The 19,049-nt window shown below is 40.4% G+C and overlaps 1 protein-coding gene across 2 annotated transcripts in view; it reads right to left on the bottom strand.

Annotated features, from left to right (window-relative positions):
• RPS6KA2 (ribosomal protein S6 kinase A2) overlaps positions 1–19,049 on the bottom strand; it is a 259,837-nt gene that overhangs the window by 27,783 nt on the left and 213,005 nt on the right. For both annotated transcript variants that reach the window (XM_088534829.1, XM_088534830.1), the window contains 4 exons: positions 18,865–18,935; positions 17,913–18,001; positions 11,118–11,182; positions 4,303–4,405 (listed from right to left, as the gene is read on the bottom strand). In XM_088534829.1, coding sequence (XP_088390955.1) covers positions 4,303–4,405; positions 11,118–11,182; positions 17,913–18,001; positions 18,865–18,935 — 328 coding nt within the window. The remainder of the gene's footprint in view (positions 1–4,302; positions 4,406–11,117; positions 11,183–17,912; positions 18,002–18,864; positions 18,936–19,049) is intronic.

The raw sequence follows: 19,049 nt of genomic DNA, 5'->3' as shown, positions 1-19,049 counted from the left end.
GGCTTGCCAGGCTGGGAGAAAGAAGGGACAGCTCAAGGCTGGACCTCTTTTGTCTCAGGAGAGATTTTCAAGAGAGTGCAAAAAGCTGGAAGTTGCTCTGTTTTTCCCATGCAGAACAGTTCAGTTGCAAAAATTACAAGGATGGAAGTGCTCTCTGGCAATGCAGTGTGTTGCATGGGCCAGCAGAATGCAGAGGACAAAAAATCAGAAGAGCATGATGGTCCTCTAGTGATGGCTCCTGGCCTCGTAAGGATCTTTCAGGAATAGCCTCAGGAGCTCTGGCCCACTCCAGGGAAGAGGCCACAGACATGTCCTCAAGGCAGCGTCATGGCTGGAGGTGTCTTAAACCACCGCATGCAGATTTGCTCCCTGCACCTTCCCTGAACATGGGAAATGTAGGGGAAAGATTGGCTGGAGTTCAGAGAGGTCTGAATTACTCTGCCTAAGAACCAAATAACTAAAGAGCAGTTCCTGGTACCTATGCTATCACTCAGCAAAAGTAGGAAGAGTTGCACTTAAAGCTTTGAAAAGCTTTAAAGAGATCTCTTCCCCCCCATATATGTTTTGCCTTAGATCATAAGCAAGAGAAGCATCTGCACACCAACTGGGGAGCTGTATGGGTAATTATAAAGCCTGTGCTGCTCAAATTTTCTCACCTCTTATTTGTTCTTTTGATTGTTTCTTCCTTCATATTGTTCTGGTGCAACGTGTGATTTACCATAGTAAGGCTAAGAGCTAAACCTCCTGTAAAACGCTGTCTCCTTGTAGGGAGCTTCACTAGATTCAAGGAAATACATCCTCTCTGAACCTGACATCTGACTCACCTGCCTACACCATCAGCATCACCCATCAGTGTCAAGGGTGGAGGAGTAAGAATTGCCCGTGCAGTACGTGAGAACGTAAATATTTCCATGTGGACATTCTCTTCATAAGCCTGTTAGTCACCTGGACAGAGGAAGGTTACTCAGAATAGTCCTTCTGAAGCTGGAACACAGCAAAGGGAACTGATCTATCCAGTGACAGGAGAAATGCAGACTGCAGTTACCTCTGTATCTCATACAAAGCAGTCTCAGCTTTGATGGACGTCAGAAATAAGCACAGCAGGTCAGGCCTCCCTCCTGTGTTTGCAGAGAAACATGTTTTCGGGTAAAATGACCTAGGCTCTGTGTTTATCTTAGTGTATTGATGAGTACTGTCTTTGCAAATACAGAGGTGAGTCACTCCAAACCTCCTGCATCACTAGGTACTTCTTACAGTGGCAGTAATTTCCCAAGCTGGATTAATTAAGAAAAAGAATGCATGTTTTGAAATAGGAATGAAACTAATTCAACTCTGAACACTCCTGAACTCTAGAAGAGTTATTGTTCAGCTCCAAACTGTAAGTGGTAGGTCTTTTCTATTTGAAAATAACTATTCCTTCATAATTCACTGCCATCTCTTTATCAGTGTAAAAGAACTACTAATTACTTGGTTTTCCACATCAAATATTGCTCACCGCTGACTTGATATACCCATCATACGAATGCATCTTTGAAAAATCTCTGCCAAGTGCAAAATTGTGTTAAAATCATGTTAATTAAATGCAATATCTAATTAGGTATGAAATCGAAATAAATTTTCTAGTCTTGATAAATCCATAATCATTTGATATGCCTGAATTCGACCCAAACAAAGGCACTGCATAGTGGCTTTATTTCTGGAGATGGAAATCATAATGTTTTGTCTCACTAGAGCATTACATTAGAGGATTTCCGAAGGCTTCACACATCTTAAATGATTTATTTCACTATACTTCATTGGGGTTAGCAGGCATTATTTCTTACTTGCAGAAAAGGAAATTTAGATATTTAAGCTGAAATTTTACATTCTTTTTCTCAGCAGCAAAGCCAAAGATGCTCCTCCCTGCTACTTGTTCTTTCCTCCCTGCTCCAGCGCACTGCCCCCACTATTTATGTCAGTTATAGCACTTGTGGAGTGCACTGTAAGCTAGAGCACCGAAAGGATCTTGGTTTGATTCTTGTTCAAATATCTACTTTTAATCATTTCAGTCCGCTGTTCCCTGTGAGGAGCCATAAACAGCTGATTCAGCACAAATGAATCCAACAGCAGTGGATTTGGAAAACAAATGGCCATAAAAAGTGACTCTTCAAGTCAGATGAATTCCTGAGAAGAGACACTGTGAAACCGAACTTATAGAGATGATAATGTCAGAAAGTGCATCTTTGGCATGATCAGAACATAGCTTAGGAATGTAGGGAAAGCTGATTTAACCTCTAAAGAAGGGTTTCTGTGATATAGCCAATTACAAGGCTGGCAAGTTACTGGAGCCAAAACTTTGACATAAAACTGTTTCCAGAAGTGGAGCTCATTCATGAAGACAGACTGCAAAGTGACTGTGTGTATCTTTGCCTTTTTTGTTAATATCTTTCTGACAGCTTCATTGAAACTCAGCAACTGCACTGTCATCATGAAAACTAAGCTACTATTAAAGTGCTTTTTTATGTTCTCAGTGACAGGGTGAATTTGCATGTGGCCTATGTCATGACAGAAAACTCTGCACAAAATAAAAAGGGTTCTTGTTTGATTGCACTGGAGTGAGAATGTGTGCCAGCTTTACAACACTCTCTTACGATATTCTCCCTGCTTGGTCACCCAACCAGTCAACATTCACTAAGTTAGACTGATCATTTGTGATCAGGACAATGTTTAAATACAGATCTTTGGAGGTGAAATGCTACTTCAAGCATTCTCTTTTAGATTTCCTATGCCTTTCCTCATTGATCTTTTCAGGCAATGGTAGTGCCCCAGTTAACCCAAAACCTCACAAGGGGATTGCTTGCTGGATTTTTTCTCCCCAGAGTGGTGCAATTTTCCAGTGAAGCACCGGCACAAGCAAAGAGATGGCCCTGACACAAAGGCAGTTGAAGTTGTGATTGGATTTATCACAACAAGGCCCCGAGTGCAGGCAGGCAAAGAAAAACAGACCAGGCCTGAGTCTGGGGAGCCCAGGGGATGCAGAACACTTGCTGACATTTGCAAGAGCCTTTTACCACTAGGAAGAGTAAAGCAACTCATGCTTATATCACATCTACTTTTAAATAACGGAGTTTGATTCTCAGGCCACCTTCCATAGTAGCACGAAGCAACATTACAACAGATCATTTCCCCATAACTGGTCTTCCAACTCAATGCTCTGCCTGAAATATCACATTGAATCAGCAATACTACTAACTTGTAGAGTCTGAAATACAGTCTAGCACATGCATGAAGTACAAGGGTTTTCACGACAGTAAAACTGATGGAAGATGAACATCCAAAGCAATTCAAGCACTCCGTGCCTCTCTGAGACTCTCCAGGGCAGCACAAGCGCCTGTAGTTCTCGCCAGTGTTCCAGGGCACAAGGGTGCCTCTGAAGCCTGAATTAAAGCTAAAATCAGTGGAGAAATGTCTGGTATCCAAAGATCACTTCCTTCTGTGCAATACAGTAGGAATAGCAGAACACCACTAACATTAGAATAGGGGGCATATTCCACCTGGGCCCAGACAGGTAGAACTGTAGCTATTCTTGTGGCTTGTGAAAGTCAGTGCACCCTCAGCAAAAAAAAAAAAAAAAAAAAGGAACCAAGAGGGGTAACATATTTTACCATGTATCACTACCTCCTACCCCAAGAAAGGGGATTTGAACTAAGATTTGAATGGAGGTTTGGGCTAGTTTGAAGCAGAAAGCTGACCATGTGTAATCATCACCTTCAATTTATATATATATATGCTTACGGAAATTAGAAAAACAGCATTTTCACTGCAAGCATTTACTAAGCGTAGTAGGCCAAACTATTTGTTGACATAACGCCACTGATCAGAGAACTTCATCATCATCCATCACTGTTAAGCATGCATTGACTTCCAATGGTCTCTAGCCTAAGCGTTTCCATAACTAAAGGGGGCATCTATGGAATATATAACACAGTAACTTGCAGAGATGCAAGATGCAGCCAAGTAGATGCTGATCTAATTAAAAACAGTTATATTCAACTAATGCGAGCCACAACAATAGCAATAAAATAACTAATCAACAGCTACTTTTGCTATAAAAATGTGAGACCTGTCCTTCCTGAGACATGATCAGTGTGGAGCTGATAAAGCTTCTTTCCTTGGAAATGCAGAACACTGCTTCCAGCTGGATATTGCAGAATCCACTGAACACGGAGATGATCAGACTCTTTGATTCAGTTGGAATGAGCAGGAAAGGAAGAATGACCTTGCTCACTAAGAAGATCTTTTACCATCTGGGATCTTACTAACCTGTCGGGGTCCGAGATGTGAACTCTGGATCAAAATGAAAGGTGTCTTCTGGCCGTCCCACTGCTGGCTTGAAAGGTGGTTTGATTTCTTTCCTATATAGTTTCTACCAAAACAAGAAAAGATCATAGTTAACAATATAGCAACATTTGGTATGTGAAGACATGTTCCCATGCGTTGTTTAGGGTGTTCACTGTGAGCCTTGTGCTACATATCTTGCGAGATTAATGAAGATGAAGATGCATCCATAATTCTGGCTCCTGCTTAACTAGCAGGGTATAAAATCTGTGCCCCAGATGATCTCTGCAGTTTTTAGTTATGAGAACCCAGGATATAAATACAGGTGTTTTGAGTACAGCCTGTAGACTGGCATAGTATTCCAGCTGGGGCATCTGGAAATTCACTGCTCTTTAAGGACAGGATGGGAATGTACACTGGTAACACCAGGAAACCGTGCACGGTGAGACCCGCAATGCAGCCACAACGATCAGCACACAGAACCACGGGGGAACGGTGACTATTTTAGCATTCACTATTTTTAAAGAACTAGCAAGATGCTTGACACCCTGCCAAACTGAACTGAGCCGGCCTTGCTGCTTGGTGCTCGCAACCTACACAAAAGACTTATCCTTTGGACATATCTGGAAACACAGAAAGGGAGCTGAGAGGGGAGGCGATTAGATCAAATTCTCATCAAAAAGAGGTAGCAAGAAAGCTCTAAAGACGGGTGAGGAGTCATGTAAAAGTCCTAAACATTCCCTGAGGAGAGGAGCAAACTCAAGGAAAAAAAGTAAGGAACGGAGGAAGGCAGATAACAGATAAGCCCTGCTGTGGAAGTGACTTCGTGCGGGGTGAAGGGGCACATAGGGGATGCTGTAAATTCACAATAGATGTATGCTAATACACTACTTCCAGTACCAAGCATCTTGTGGGCTCTTTACAAATGCTGTTAAGTGCTTACCAGCGCTTACCAAATTGCTTCCTTTACAAGCATTAATACACATACACTCCAGGATATAAGCAGAGTGAGGCACAATATGTCTGGATCTGATCTGATGCCTACGGAGGTTAAAGAAAAGACTGCTGTTGATTTCGGGGATCTCTGCTTGAACTGGCTGAAACTGAATGCCCTGCTGATGGCAGCATGAAAAGGAGAACTCTGCCTTGATTCCCTGCCCCATGTTTCAGTCCCTAGGCCATGTTCATACTTTTGTTCTCAGGTTTCAAAGGACTGAATTAATTGCAGCAGGCAGCCCTCAATAATTACCATGCCTGAGCGAAAATACAGTGTTTCTTTTGAACCTTCAAGCCACAATAAGAGTTTGAGAGTTCAATTTTTTGACTGACTGCAATGTTTATTTTCAGGTTAACTCTTCAAACAGCTTCATAATGAGCTGATTTCTTTATAATATTTAATGGAGATTAATAGATGCTTGCCCAACTCTTTGCAAGCAGGAGGATTTTTTTTTTAACTGTGGTTTTCGTGGTGAATTAACTTCTATAATATAAAGCATGTGGTCAACCTAAGATATATACACATCAACATAATTTAAACTTCATTTTGCATAAATAAATAGAGGTTCTTGAAGCAGGACATTCTGTAGTATGGTATTAACACTAGCATAAAGCAGATGTTTGTGGCTGAATTATGATTCCTTGGAAAAGTGGAGTGGTGAGGCTGGAAATGACGCTGCAATAATTAATGGCCATTTCATCTTAAAAAGTTCCTGCTTGCGTAAAACTGCTCCGTATCTTCTGAGAGAAAAAGAAATGAATAATTGCTCTGAGCCACAATGGAAAGCCAGTCTTCCAAATAATTAGAAGTCAACTGCAATCTTAAGCAGGAAGTGTCACTCACCAATTGAAAAGTAGCAACCTAGCAATTAGCGTATGTATTTCTGTGTCTACACAAGTTTAAAAGAGAACTCAGTAACGACTGAGGCCTCTTCCGTTGTAGGATTTTACCTTGAGAAATCTATTTGCTTCCCTTTACTTGTCTTGATGCACAACTGCATCCCTTTTGCTGCACATAGCAGTATGCTTGCAGACACATGCTTCCTCCCTGAATTAAATGCACCCCTCATCCTGTGAGGTCCAAAAATTGGAAAACGTTTTAGAATCTCACATCATTCAGGAACTGCACTCTCTTTTGATTATCGTAACCATATTCTCCTTGGCTTCTTAATTCCTCCTCCCTCATCTGTAGTTTCTTAAATGCCGTTGGAGCTCCATTTGTGTTTTGCATCCCTAAGCCACATCCTCCACTACTAAGGAGAGACTGAAGATTCATCATGGGTCACATGCCACCTAAAGATGTGTAATCACAAATCCGCTTTGCTGGGAGGGGATGAAACAAAGAACTCTTTTTGTATGAGGGAGAGGAACCTACTCTGAACATAACCCAGATGATAGCCTTTTCTGTTTCCTTTTCCATTACTGATAAAAATTATTTCTGGCATTTCTGACCAGATGAGAAGGAACAGGAAATGGTAGACTCCCATAAACATTTTCTCAAGCTTTTGAATCAAGTAACTAAATGAAATCATTGAGGAACAAGAACAAGCAGCACAGTGTCATCTGGTCTTTCCCATCCCATCCCAGCTCTGCTTTAGTGAAGCACTGCAACCAAAGCCAATTCACTAAAGCAAGCTAATGCACACAACAGACCAACACAACTAAATGTGAGGGGTTGCTGCAGGCACAACACTTCATCCTCTAAAACAACCTTATCCTAGAGATTGTCATACACAACTTGACAGAATTCATGTGTCATTCTTCTTTGGCCATGCCATAAATCATGATTTTTACAGAATTATCTTTCTACTGGTTTAACTGGAGGAACTGGAATCCACCATAAAATGTGGTATTTCAACTTTCCTTTCTGATTTGGGATCAAAAGGTTTTGAAATAACTGATTTTACCACAGGGTGAAAATTATTTTCCACTACCTTTTCCTGAATATGTGTTGCTGGTGGATTTTGCTCATATAGGTATATACAATCAGAACCCTGCCACAAGCTTTTTCTGAGCTCGAACTCAAGTAATACAGCAAGACTAGTCATTAAGTGTTACAATGAAAGCGAAAGACAGTCCCTTCATGTAATCAGGGATCTACCTAATTTGTGCCACAACAGCCTAATATGTACATAAATTGTCACATATTTTTCATCTTTGGAAGCAAGGCTTTAGGGCTTTGTTATTTGGTGATAATAGCAGTAAAACGAAACTCTTCTAGAGGTTAGCTTCTACCACACTTTAGTTGTGGCCTAAGTTCTCTGAGTCAGATCGTCCGTAGTTGATTTAGTGCTGTTTACATAATGAAAGTTAGATGTAGAGTGACTGGAGACTTGTCCTGAAGAACTGCACCCTGGAACACATCATAAAGCAGTTGTATCCATGAGGCAGAAAATGATGGGAGGAGGACAGCTGTCCTCTGGCCATGCTGCTCTTTTCCAGGATTGCCCCTATTGCTTTTATGTGCAATACTCATATGTTATCAGCACTGCTGGGCTCGCCATGAGCAACTGCAGCATTGTGACAGGATTCTGCTTTACACTGCGTGTGTTGCTTGCACTGTGTGAGCTGCCTTCATCTCAACCAGGCACCATTGTGGCTGTTTTAAGACAGTGAAAGATGGGAAACAACTGGGAAACAGAAGGCCCCAACAGGATCAGTGCTTATCACTTGTTTCAGTGATAAAGGCAATAACCGATTCTTAACCCTAAACCAAGGACAACAGCTTTGGCAGTATTGTGAAATGAAGATCTGATTATAGAAGATCTGATTTCCTTCTGTGATTCTAAAGAATATTGCTGTGCTGTTCAGACATCACATGGAAAGAAGCAGCTAACTATCATTTCTATTTTGAACCTTTTTCTAAATGGAGATGAAGCAACTCGGCGGTCAGTTCCCTTGTTATCATGCCACTTCTACAGTGGGAAAAGTTTGCTTAACAAATGACCCTTCCTGCAATGGGTTTCTAGAAGCCACTGACCCCACTGGCATCCATGGCAATATGCAGGCTCTTGATGGAGGATGATTTCAGGACAGTCCCATGAAGTTTCTCAGCTGCCAGAGTCCTTTCTATAATGGTTGCGAAGGTGGCTTAGAAGCTCTCCAACAAAGTTTCCCTCTTGCCCTCAGAGAGTTTTATATATTATAGCATATAATATATTAATGTTCATGACTCGCCTCACCACTGTTGTTGTTTGCTGACTGCCTGCAAATTGATGGAAGACAGGCTTGGCTGAAGAGCAAAATGTGAGGGCACTTGGGACCTTACCCTGCAACCCAGGCACATCTGTGCCTGAGCCTGAGCTCTGATTCTGTCCACGGAGAACTCGCTAACAGTTGGCTGGATCATCATAACCAGGCAAAGTCCTGGCTTCAGCTCCGGCCGATGCTGCCTCACATCACTCTGCATTTCATGCGAAACTGCTTCTGTAACCACGCAGGCCTTCCAAGATCTCCATAAGTGATAGTAAAATAATGATTAAACCACCAAATACTTTAGAAAGATGACAATTGATGTGTGTAGTAATGACACATTTGTCTCTAACACAGTGCAATAAGCACTGATTACATGGAACTGAAATCAGTTTTTATAGCTCTACAGCAAAGTTAAAGGGCCACATGAGACATCAGAGCGCCATCAAACACACCTTCCTCTCTGGCTCCAACATATGTTCACATATTCTAACTCTGTTCTTGGGAGATGTTTCCCTAACCTATCTGAAAAACTTGTTCATATGATGAGGGATCATACAGACTCCCTAGGACAGGCATAAAGCTACTCCTTAAAGAACTAAGCCAAGGCAATCACCAAGTATCACAAGGCAAGGTGATCATGAAGGGCCTCACAGGCCAGAACGGACCTTGCTGAACACTCTTCCAAGATGTAGAGTCTTATTTCTCTGTGCTGCGTTACTGAATTGCTCCACTAGCAAATTCCTGAGAAACCCCGTCATGCTGCCACCATCACCACTTACACAAGGTGTAGACCTAAGCTGCATTTATTTTTATTGCAAAGCTGAGGACTTCAGAGACGTCAAAGTGACACAGTCAATAAGAAAAAAAACTTCTTTTTTTTTAACTGGTTTTCAAATGTCCATAGGACTTATGCTGCCTCTCACTTAATGTTTTCATAAATGGGAAATCTTTACACAGAATCTTATGATTATTAAGAAGCAGACGAGGAAAGAGAATCTAGACTCCAGAATGTATGTAATGGGACTAGAAATCAGCCAGGTTGTAAAGGAAAATCTCAGACTCAACTTTTCTTTATCATCCTGTAACCTACTTACGAATCACTACAACTCTTCCAACATTAAATCCACGTTAGATTCATGTTTTCTTCCCAAAATAAATGGTTCTGCAGTCCTTTTTAAAAGTCCCCTGGTTGCCAAAAATTGTGGTGTCACAGAGGAATTAGTTTTACTGTAAAATCCTAGGCAACAGTTTGAGAATGGCAATGTCACATACATTCCTAATGTTTTGTCAGAATTTACAGTAAAAGCTGAATTTATGAGACCTGTTATATTAACATTCATCAGTGAATTCAGTTCAAATATTAAACAGACATAATATCATAACATAGGTCAGATAAAAGTAGACTAGAAAATTCTAACAGTTCTGGCAAACAGAAGCTCTGATGAGCTGGCAGATGCCCAGATCAAGAACAAAAACTATTTGCTACCAAGTTTGTCTAAAAATACATTGAAATGAACAAATCTGACACTGAAAATATAAGGACATTTAACCTGTTGCAAGTTTGAATCCAAGGTAGCTAATCTCGGTGGCCAGCTCTATGAGATGTAACTGATAGCAATAAAATAAATCCTTGTTTACCATTTTACAAGCCACGTCAGACAAGTCTTATTTGAAACATTTTACATTTGATGAAATGTTTGTTCTTCCAATTTTGAGTGCTCTTGTTAGATTAGTGAGTCACTTAAAACTCCAGCCACTTGTACAAGAAATTGCTATTTCCTGTTCTGTCTGCCTGGCTTGTATACTTAGGGGTATAAAATCACTGTTCTGAAAATTCGTCGATGTTATGCTTTTCTATAGCACCCATCACAAAATAATAGAAGGGCCAGATCTTGGCCTATGATCATTAGGCCTAAAAGTGACAAGAGATGGTCAGTGAAGCTACCTTACTGGAGGATTTTTGATTCCTGTGACACAAATAGCACAACCTGCTGTACATCCTGCTACGCCAATTCTGCAACAGCCACCCAGCTCCAGGAGCCAGGTCCAGTGTGTTTAGAAAAAGGATGCAACTAGCGGTCCTGGGGCATCTTGGAGCTGCTGCCATACATGAGAGGACATGGGGCTAGAGAAAAGGGTTGTTGAAGGTCCCAAATGTTAAAAGCAAAGATCTACCATTCAGCCTAGCTTGCCAGATCCAGTGAGAAGGGACAAGTGTTTTAAAATGGAACATAAAAGCTGGAAGATGGAGGGACCCGTAGAATCAGACTACTTCCCTCTGGACTCTCTTTCAAGTCCAGTCCTTCAGCTTGGCTTTCCTCTGAAATTGAAATATTACAGGAACTCTTTTGTTTAAAGCTGCCTGTTCCCACTCCAAACAGCTCCTGCAATCAATACTTCACATTTATTAGAGCTGAATGCAGAAATTATCTATGAAACACTGTGAATAGCCTCAGGTAGTACTCTGCAAACCAGACCATTGACAAAACTGAGACAGGAAGCTAGAAAAAAACTGACAATGCTGGAAGCAGCTTTCTATTTCTTTCATTTAGCAACAAAAAATTAGCAACATAATTTGAAATAAAAATTAATAATGTAGCTCCACTTACATTCCAGTCTATGGTAACAAAGAAAGGGTGACGTTTAATTTCTTCAACTCCATCAAATCCAGCACCTGACAAGAGAATGAAAGAATCAAATAAAGTAATGCTTAGAAGAGAGTGCTTCGTGACTTCACTTCTCCAAGCTTCTTCTCTCAACCCTTATTTTTTTTCTGGCAAAGCAAAAGCCCCATCTAAACATTTTCTTCAGTAAAAAAAAAAAAATCAGCAAAAAACAAATACAATTGTTCAACATTACAATTACCATAACTGTACAAACTACCATTTTTCAAATGAGGCTTGTGACAAGTCTGACTAGCTGCCCTCTTCAGGTTTCAAGCAAGACATAAGATCCCTCTGTGGCAGAGCACAAGTGCCAGTGAGGCTAGGAGTAACCAGAAGAATTCCCAATCCTCCAGCAGGTTATTGCTGCTTCCTGCCACTAACTACAGACCTTCTATCCGTATCTAACTCTGAAATCTTTCTAATCCCCCATTCTCCATGAGCAGGAAAAACTGTACGGCAAGTAAGTTACCTGGAGTTTTGGGTTTCTTCTTTTCAATATTTTATTAGTATCAAACCCGTCACTATCAGTGGTACCTTCACCGATAATACTGTTAAATTTTTCTTACACTATTCTGTAAGAATTTTAGTGAAACTCTTTTGCAATCTAGTAATGAATCTAATTCTTTCATTACTTTTGCCTTATGTTTTCATTTAAGATTGCCTTTTTTTATTCCTTTCAGCTAGTCGAATTTTTTTTTTGCTTCAGTGCCACCACGGAAACCAACAGGTGTTCAGTAATAATCAAACAACTGTCAGAGATAGCTTAGTGTGCCATTTTTGATTGATTTGCCTTTATTAATAGCATCTTTCATTTTTCAGTAGAAGAAATAACACCTGGAGGCAAAGGCTTCGCACTGCAGTTTTGGAGCCAGTTCCTGAAGGGTGTCCAGCCCCTTCATTACAAGGATGCTGAGCATCTCTGATCCCCAAAGGACCCAGGATTAACAAATGCAGTGCAAAAAGCACTTGGCACCTCAGGACTGAACTTATTGCATGCAATATTTGTACTTTCCGAAGATCAACACTGCAAGTAGTTTAAATATTGTCAAATCCATCTTTTATAAAACGTGACATCTGCCTTCCCTGTGTACAAGACATTACCGATGGTTGGCAAAACGCACCGATCAGGAACGGCTTCCTACAGCCTGCTTAGTATTTACTGAGGAACAGACATGAAAAGCAAACACTTTGTGAACATAACACGCAGCTGTCTGTCAAGCCTGCTGGATAACAACTCAGAAGGAATGTTCTGTGGATTACTTCCCCATCTGGTCATCTTCTAGCATAGACGAAGCTAAGTGATGCACAAGAGGATCCACACGCCTAGCCTGGCCTACCAAATCATGGGCTTTGAGCTGACCATCCCTCCTCGGGATAGGGGTCTGTGGATTATGATGGACAGGTTGGTGAAAACATAACAGGAAATCAAATCTCACAATACAGGGGGAAAAATGGAGAGCATCACTATGTCACTCTCAAAACCTGTGGTACATCTCCAGCTTTACAGCAAATGCAGTTGATTTCGTTAACTAGAAAGGAGTATAATAGAGCTGGAGAAAAAAGTCATAGAAAGGCAATAAGGAATGTTATGAAATGACTTCCATATGAGGAATGACTGAGGAGGTTGGGACTTTTCAACCTGGAAACAGATGATTGATGTAGTTTTACAAAACTGTGATTGTTGAGAATGGGTGGATAGGGATTCCACATCTTTTCCACTAGAAGAACATTGCTCATTAAATGTGGGTAGGAATCAGATTCAGAACCATCCAGAGATGCTTCTCTTTGCAACATAAAGCTTTTCAACATGCAGAATTCCTTGCAGAAAGATGGCATGGATGCCAAACATTTACATGAATTCAGGGGGAGACTGGACAAGTATGTGGAAAAGAAATCTGCTCAAGACTGCCTGAAACACAAACCACAAAAGGTTCAGGAAACCTCCTGAGTGTAGGGTGAACAGCTGAAGACTGGGAGAGAATTTAGGTGAAATATCACATATTTTTGCTCTTCTTGCTCTTCCCACTCAACAGCTGCTCGTGGTCATAGGGTACTGAACCAAGTAGACCTGTGGTCAAGACTTATGGCCATGGAATTTGATGCCAGGAATTAAAAAAAGGAGATTTTCGATAGTAACAAGCCTTGTTCTGTCTTCCTTAGCATGACTTTTCCAAACACAGTTTAAAATCCTTACTACATACTCATGGCAGACTCATTCTAATTTTAGCAATGCTAATAGAAACATTAAATCAACACAACTACTCTGTAGAGAATTATATTGAACAACTCTTTAGAGAAGAAATATCTGTAATGGATGTGGCTTGTGTTCAGTGGTGGTGACTGGCAACTTCATGATGTGCAATAACTGTTCTTTACTACACAGGGATGAAGCCATTCCACCAAACTGATTTCAAAAGCACAAGAACAAAGGCTTCAGGGATTGTAAATCACTGGTAGCATTCCCTAGGCTGAGCATCACTGCTGATGCCTTTATACAACAAAAAGACAAAACCAACCAACCAAACAAAAACAGAGCTCAGATCTAATGAAAAAGCCCATCCTAGCTAGTTAGTCGAGGAGTGTGCAGTGTAGCATGTGGTTGACACGAGCATTTGCTAGAAAAAAGTGCATTTTCCAGTTGAGGCCTCCTCAGTGCTCCGGCACAGAAAGAGTATGTTGTTAGGAGTGCCAGGGCCCCATTCCATCTCTGGTCAGCTTAACATACTGGGGACATTTAGGTTGGTAATAGTCTAATTTTGCAAAGGGTGAAGGACTTTCAATACACGGCAGCTGATTTTGCACCATGGAGGAAGTTCAGAGCTTTTATGTTGGCATACCACAAAGCAAAACTTTCCATTTTCCTCTAGGTTTCCTCTAGATTTTTTTGAACTCTACTTTTACTTCAATTTTGTAACCAAACCTATCTTTAAAGAAAAATCTGTACAATCAGAATCTACTGGCTGCAAGTATTTCTACATGGTATGTAGCCCCACAAGGGTCCAAGAAAAACAGATGATAAATAATGCTTTGAGAACAAATTACTAGATTAAGCACATAATAGAGTGCAAGGATTTATACCAAGGCAGTCTCATGTTAATACGTGAGAACTTGATTACTTAAGATTGTTTCATGCCTGAAATAAAAGTGCCTGCAAGCAGTAACAGTAGAATGTTTTATTTGTAATTTTTGATTATTGAATCATTATGGAAAATGTGAGCTTTGAAATGGACTAAGGAGAAAAAGGCAGCCAGGACAATTTTAAAAATTGATTATTTGGGAATTCAAAATGAGTAGAAAGAGTTTCCAGATTTTTATTTAAGAGAATAAAATTACAGTACCTCTTCAGCCTCAGAATCTTTTCAGTGGGCCAGACATTTTAATATTATTTCCCAAAGTTTACAAAAAACATGTATACCCACTCTGACAAAGGAGAAACTGTTTTTTTTTAAACTCATCATCATTTCATAAAACAGAAAAATAAAGTTTTCTTTGTGTCAAAGCAGCACACATCTTCTCTAAGAACTTGCAATTACATAAAGAACAACTACTTCTTCCCTTTTTACTGAATATCTACTGGAACATCCTTTTCCTTTATACTTTCTTGTCCAGAATTGCCAGTTATGTAGTCTCTGTACCTTAACACTGCTCAGCAGTGCAAGGAGTTCTTGAAGTCTTCAGGTTTATTTAGCTACTTGAAGAGATGCAGGCCTTTGTGTAAATGAGAATTAGACCCTTTTGTTGCCCAGGTTACTGACAAAGTGATAATCAACATTCTTCATTGCACCACTTCCTTCCCAAAATGTTCACTCCTTGCTTCCCTAAGTATTTTAATTAATCTCTTAGGAATTTAAAGTAATGCATTTCCAAAATCTTCCAAAATATTTGTTGTATTTAATTGGAGCAATGCAACCATACTGTAGTCTGCATAGTACCGCAGACTATTTGTAGAGCAGATCGTATAGAACATATATACTTGATTCAGAAAGGGTCAGGCAGTATACGTAACAAGGGATGCAAAAGAAAGGAAAACCTTTCATTTGTTATAAAACACTAATATTTAATGAGAATCAGAATTAAAAGCAGAAACAAATGAACTGGATTACTAAATTCCTTCTCTGCTTCTTCTCAGTATCTTGCTCCAGTATCTATCCAGTGTCCACCATTGTTTTCTACTCATAGTCCAAAGCTTCAAATAAATACTTTCAAACAAATTTTGAAAACAGATATTCAAACTTTACCTCTGTTTTATTAAAATATCATACTCAAATGGGAAAAAAGAAAATGGCAGTCAGAATAATGTGATTTTTTAAGACTAGTACCTTTCAACTTGCCAGAGTTGGAAACCCTCTGGGAATAAACAGAAACAGATCTTCCGAGATCTGCAGCCTTCTGAAACAATGACTGAAAACAAGTGTTTGATCCAGAACATCATTGCCACTTTATTTTAGTACACTCCATTCCTTTCCAAAGATTTGGATGGCTAAGGAGGATGGCTAAGCCTTCTTTTCTTTTAACTTCAGGCTATTTTTCCTTTCCCAGAAAACGCTATAATCTACAAAGCTAAAGTGATCTTTTTATTTACTGACTTCAGTGCAGTATTTAGACCAACCACTTACGTTTTTCTATTTTCATTATTAACAAGCCTGTTTTTATTACCCTTCACACTGATTCTTAGACTGTTAAAACACAGACAAGCTCTTTACCGCTGTCCCTGAAAAGTTAAGCTCCACTCTTCTGTTATGCTTTTAGATTCCTCTCCTTGGAAGTTCCCATTATAATCAACCCTTTCTGACATTCTTTTCATTTTTTCAGCAAACCTCAGGTTTAAACCCTTCAACCTCACCAGTTCCCCATTTAAAATGGAAACAACTTGATAAACAGAACAACTGCTTCTTAAAATTAAGCAACTGAATCCCTGTTCTAGTGACTAACTTTTTTTTAATGATCTGTATGCCAAATCTCTCATGGACTCTACTGGGGCTCTCTTCTGCACAGGTAACAGAGTGTGGGAGGCTACAAGACACAGAGTAAGGGAAGAAGCAGCAAAAGGGAGTAGAGAGGAGAAGCATGGAAATATTTTTATTTGCTGCTGCATCTTATTCTCCTGAACGTTGATTAAACCCAGAAATCCCAAGACTCTAATTTTCTCTAATGTCAAGCAAATTGCTTGACAGCAATTGGAACCTACTGTGAAAATGCGTTTTTGCACTACCGCCTCTGTGGAGCATCAGGCTTTAAGCGCTGCCGCTCGATCAAGAGGCAAGACCCCAGGGAAGCCCTTCCCGCCGCCAAGCCGTGGGCCCTGACTGCGCCTCGCGCTCCTCCCCTCTGGTAAAACTCCGTCTCCCAAAGCACTCGTTTGCCTAGAAGAGCTGCTGCTGCTCCATACAAAAAGCCGGCGCTGGAATGGCCTCTGGCCCACAAGCTGCCTCCCCCGAAGCAGCGGCCAGGGCTACCAGAACGGCAGAAGGTCAGCGAGAAGCCCAAGGACACGGAGGGAGGAGCCCATCTTGCGCGCAACCTAGGCATGCACACGAGGATATTTTAGAAGTCACAGGACCCATTGCTCAGGCAGATGGTGATAGAAAGGGCTTGTCAAGCACTTTGCTACTTGCTGTCTGCCAGACCGCTCATGTTGTGACTGCTGCACAGAGGAGGATCAAAAGCAGCCCGCAGCAGGCCTTCAACAGCACCGCCTCTGCACGGGACTGCCGGAGCAGCCGCCGAAATCCCACACTTCTCACTCCCTCCACGGCTTAGGACTAGTTATCTCCTAATTGATTTTTGTGCTTCTAGCCTTACCTCTTCAATGTGAAATCACACTACAAGTATAAACAGTTGCAAGAGATAACAGCATATTGCTTTTCCCAAGCCTCTGAGACCATACTATATGCTATATACTATATACTGTGAGACCATCTATGCTGTTCCCTAAAAGAGGAGCCACTTAGTGAATGCCAAAATTCCCATGTATGACAATGTCAGTCATATATGTATTTAAATAGGACCGGCCAGTTCACTTCTTATGATAGAGTTTACAGAATTCAAGGATTCTATTCCTTCACCTAAGGTATTTTTTCAGTTCATTTTAGCTTCAAAAGCAACGTGTGTCCATGCATGCACGTTGACACAGCGAAGCATCCAGCAATCATATACAACAGCAATCTGTTTATAGCAGAATTATCATAATGACTGGTTGTGTGGCAGATGCAGAATAAATCACTTGCTCCTTCAAAAATAGATGATTACATTTAAATATAATCATTAATGAAAATGAAAACGCCCTTCATTAGAGATGATGCACTTAGGGTAACAAAGAAGAATGCCTATTAAAATGTTCCCAGTAAATCAAATGAAACAGCACAGGAATGTTCTAAGAAATGGAGTACACAACGGTCTCTACTCCCTTTTCTTGCCCACCTCAGATCTACAGCTAAGTTACACAGAATTAAAAAAAAAATACCTGTCTTCTCTATATTGCTATATGAAGGAGTTGTTTTATAGCCTTTGGAAATGGTGGTTTACCCTCCCTCTTCACTGAAAAAAATTAAATACACGCTAATATCATGCTTTGGATTCCAATGGCTGGCCTGTGCTCCTTGCTGTTTTCTCTAGTAATGCTTCAGATTTATCGCATTATAATGATAACTATCAGTGAAGATAAACTGGGAGAAGCAATCACTACCTTACAAGCCAGAGCACACAAAGCAAATGCACAGATCAAATGCACGCTCCTACCTAATCTGTTGGAGGGGTTCCTTTTGAAGAGGGCTCGCAGCAGACTCTGGGCTTCTATGCTCAAGAACTGTGGCATCCCCAGCTTGGCTCTGAAAGAACACAACACTTGAAAAGAAAATAGATTTTTTCAAAATTTTTCTCCATCACATTGTGGTTTAAAAAATGGGATTGTAGTGATTTAGACAGGCAGATGCATGCATTTGGTCACCAAAGGCCTGACTACATAAATATATTACAAATTGAGGGACTGATCTTGAAAAAGTTATAGAAAATTTTACCACTGGATTCACAGGATATAGATCTAATGAATCTCAAGACCTTGTAAATAGGTTGCGAAAGATTTACTCAAACAGGTCATTTTCTTATGCAAACTTTTTCAGCCTTTTAGCTGAAAAAACATTTGAAATAATTTTGGGAATCAAGACAAAATTAAACAAACAAAGCGTCAAGAAAACAATGATAATAAGCCATGTTTCGAATTGAAGGAATTGGGAAGTAAAGGGAAACTCTTCCCTTGATAATTCTCTATTACAGACAAAAAATGTGATATTATGCAAAGACCAGTTTCAAATCTTGAAACACTTATGCATGCACTTCACACTAAATGAATGGGAAATCTAAAAAGAAAGGGTTTTAAAACTCTGGATGCAACATAAAAATAAGCTGTCTTGCACAAATCTGACTTCTCACTTGCATGTATATAATGACAGCCTTTTAGAAGGACAGGAAGATTAGTTTCTCCTGCAAGATTCTCTCAGTATTTCACCTCCTGCTATTTATTCTGAAGGCTGGTTTAGATCCACAGGCAGGGAATTAGCTGTGCCTGCCATACCAGATTGCTGCTGTGTACAGCTTTGATCATTATCTTCAACCCTTCATATATCTAGGACCCACCACCTTCCCCAAGGGTACAGATAGCAGTAAGAAAAATGAAATAGATTTCACTACTCACTTGAGAATAAGAGCCATTGTCTCCTTCCTGTCTTTTCCCTGGAATGGTAACGATCCTGTCAGCATCTCAAACTGTCAAATAACAACAAAAGGGCAAATCAACCGAGTGCTGAGATAGTCTGCACAGCTGACCACACACATGCCACACGTCTTCTATTTATTTTAAACACGGTGGAACACTCTAGG

The sequence above is a fragment of the Tinamus guttatus genome, unplaced genomic scaffold (assembly GCF_059628265.1).
Source record: "Tinamus guttatus ecotype Peru unplaced genomic scaffold, ASM5962826v1 Tinamus_guttatus_pri_ptg000601l, whole genome shotgun sequence".
Lineage (NCBI taxonomy): Eukaryota > Metazoa > Chordata > Aves > Tinamiformes > Tinamidae > Tinamus > Tinamus guttatus.
The sequence above is the reverse complement of the archived record's forward strand: the minus strand, read 5'-3'. Positions and strand labels throughout refer to the sequence as shown.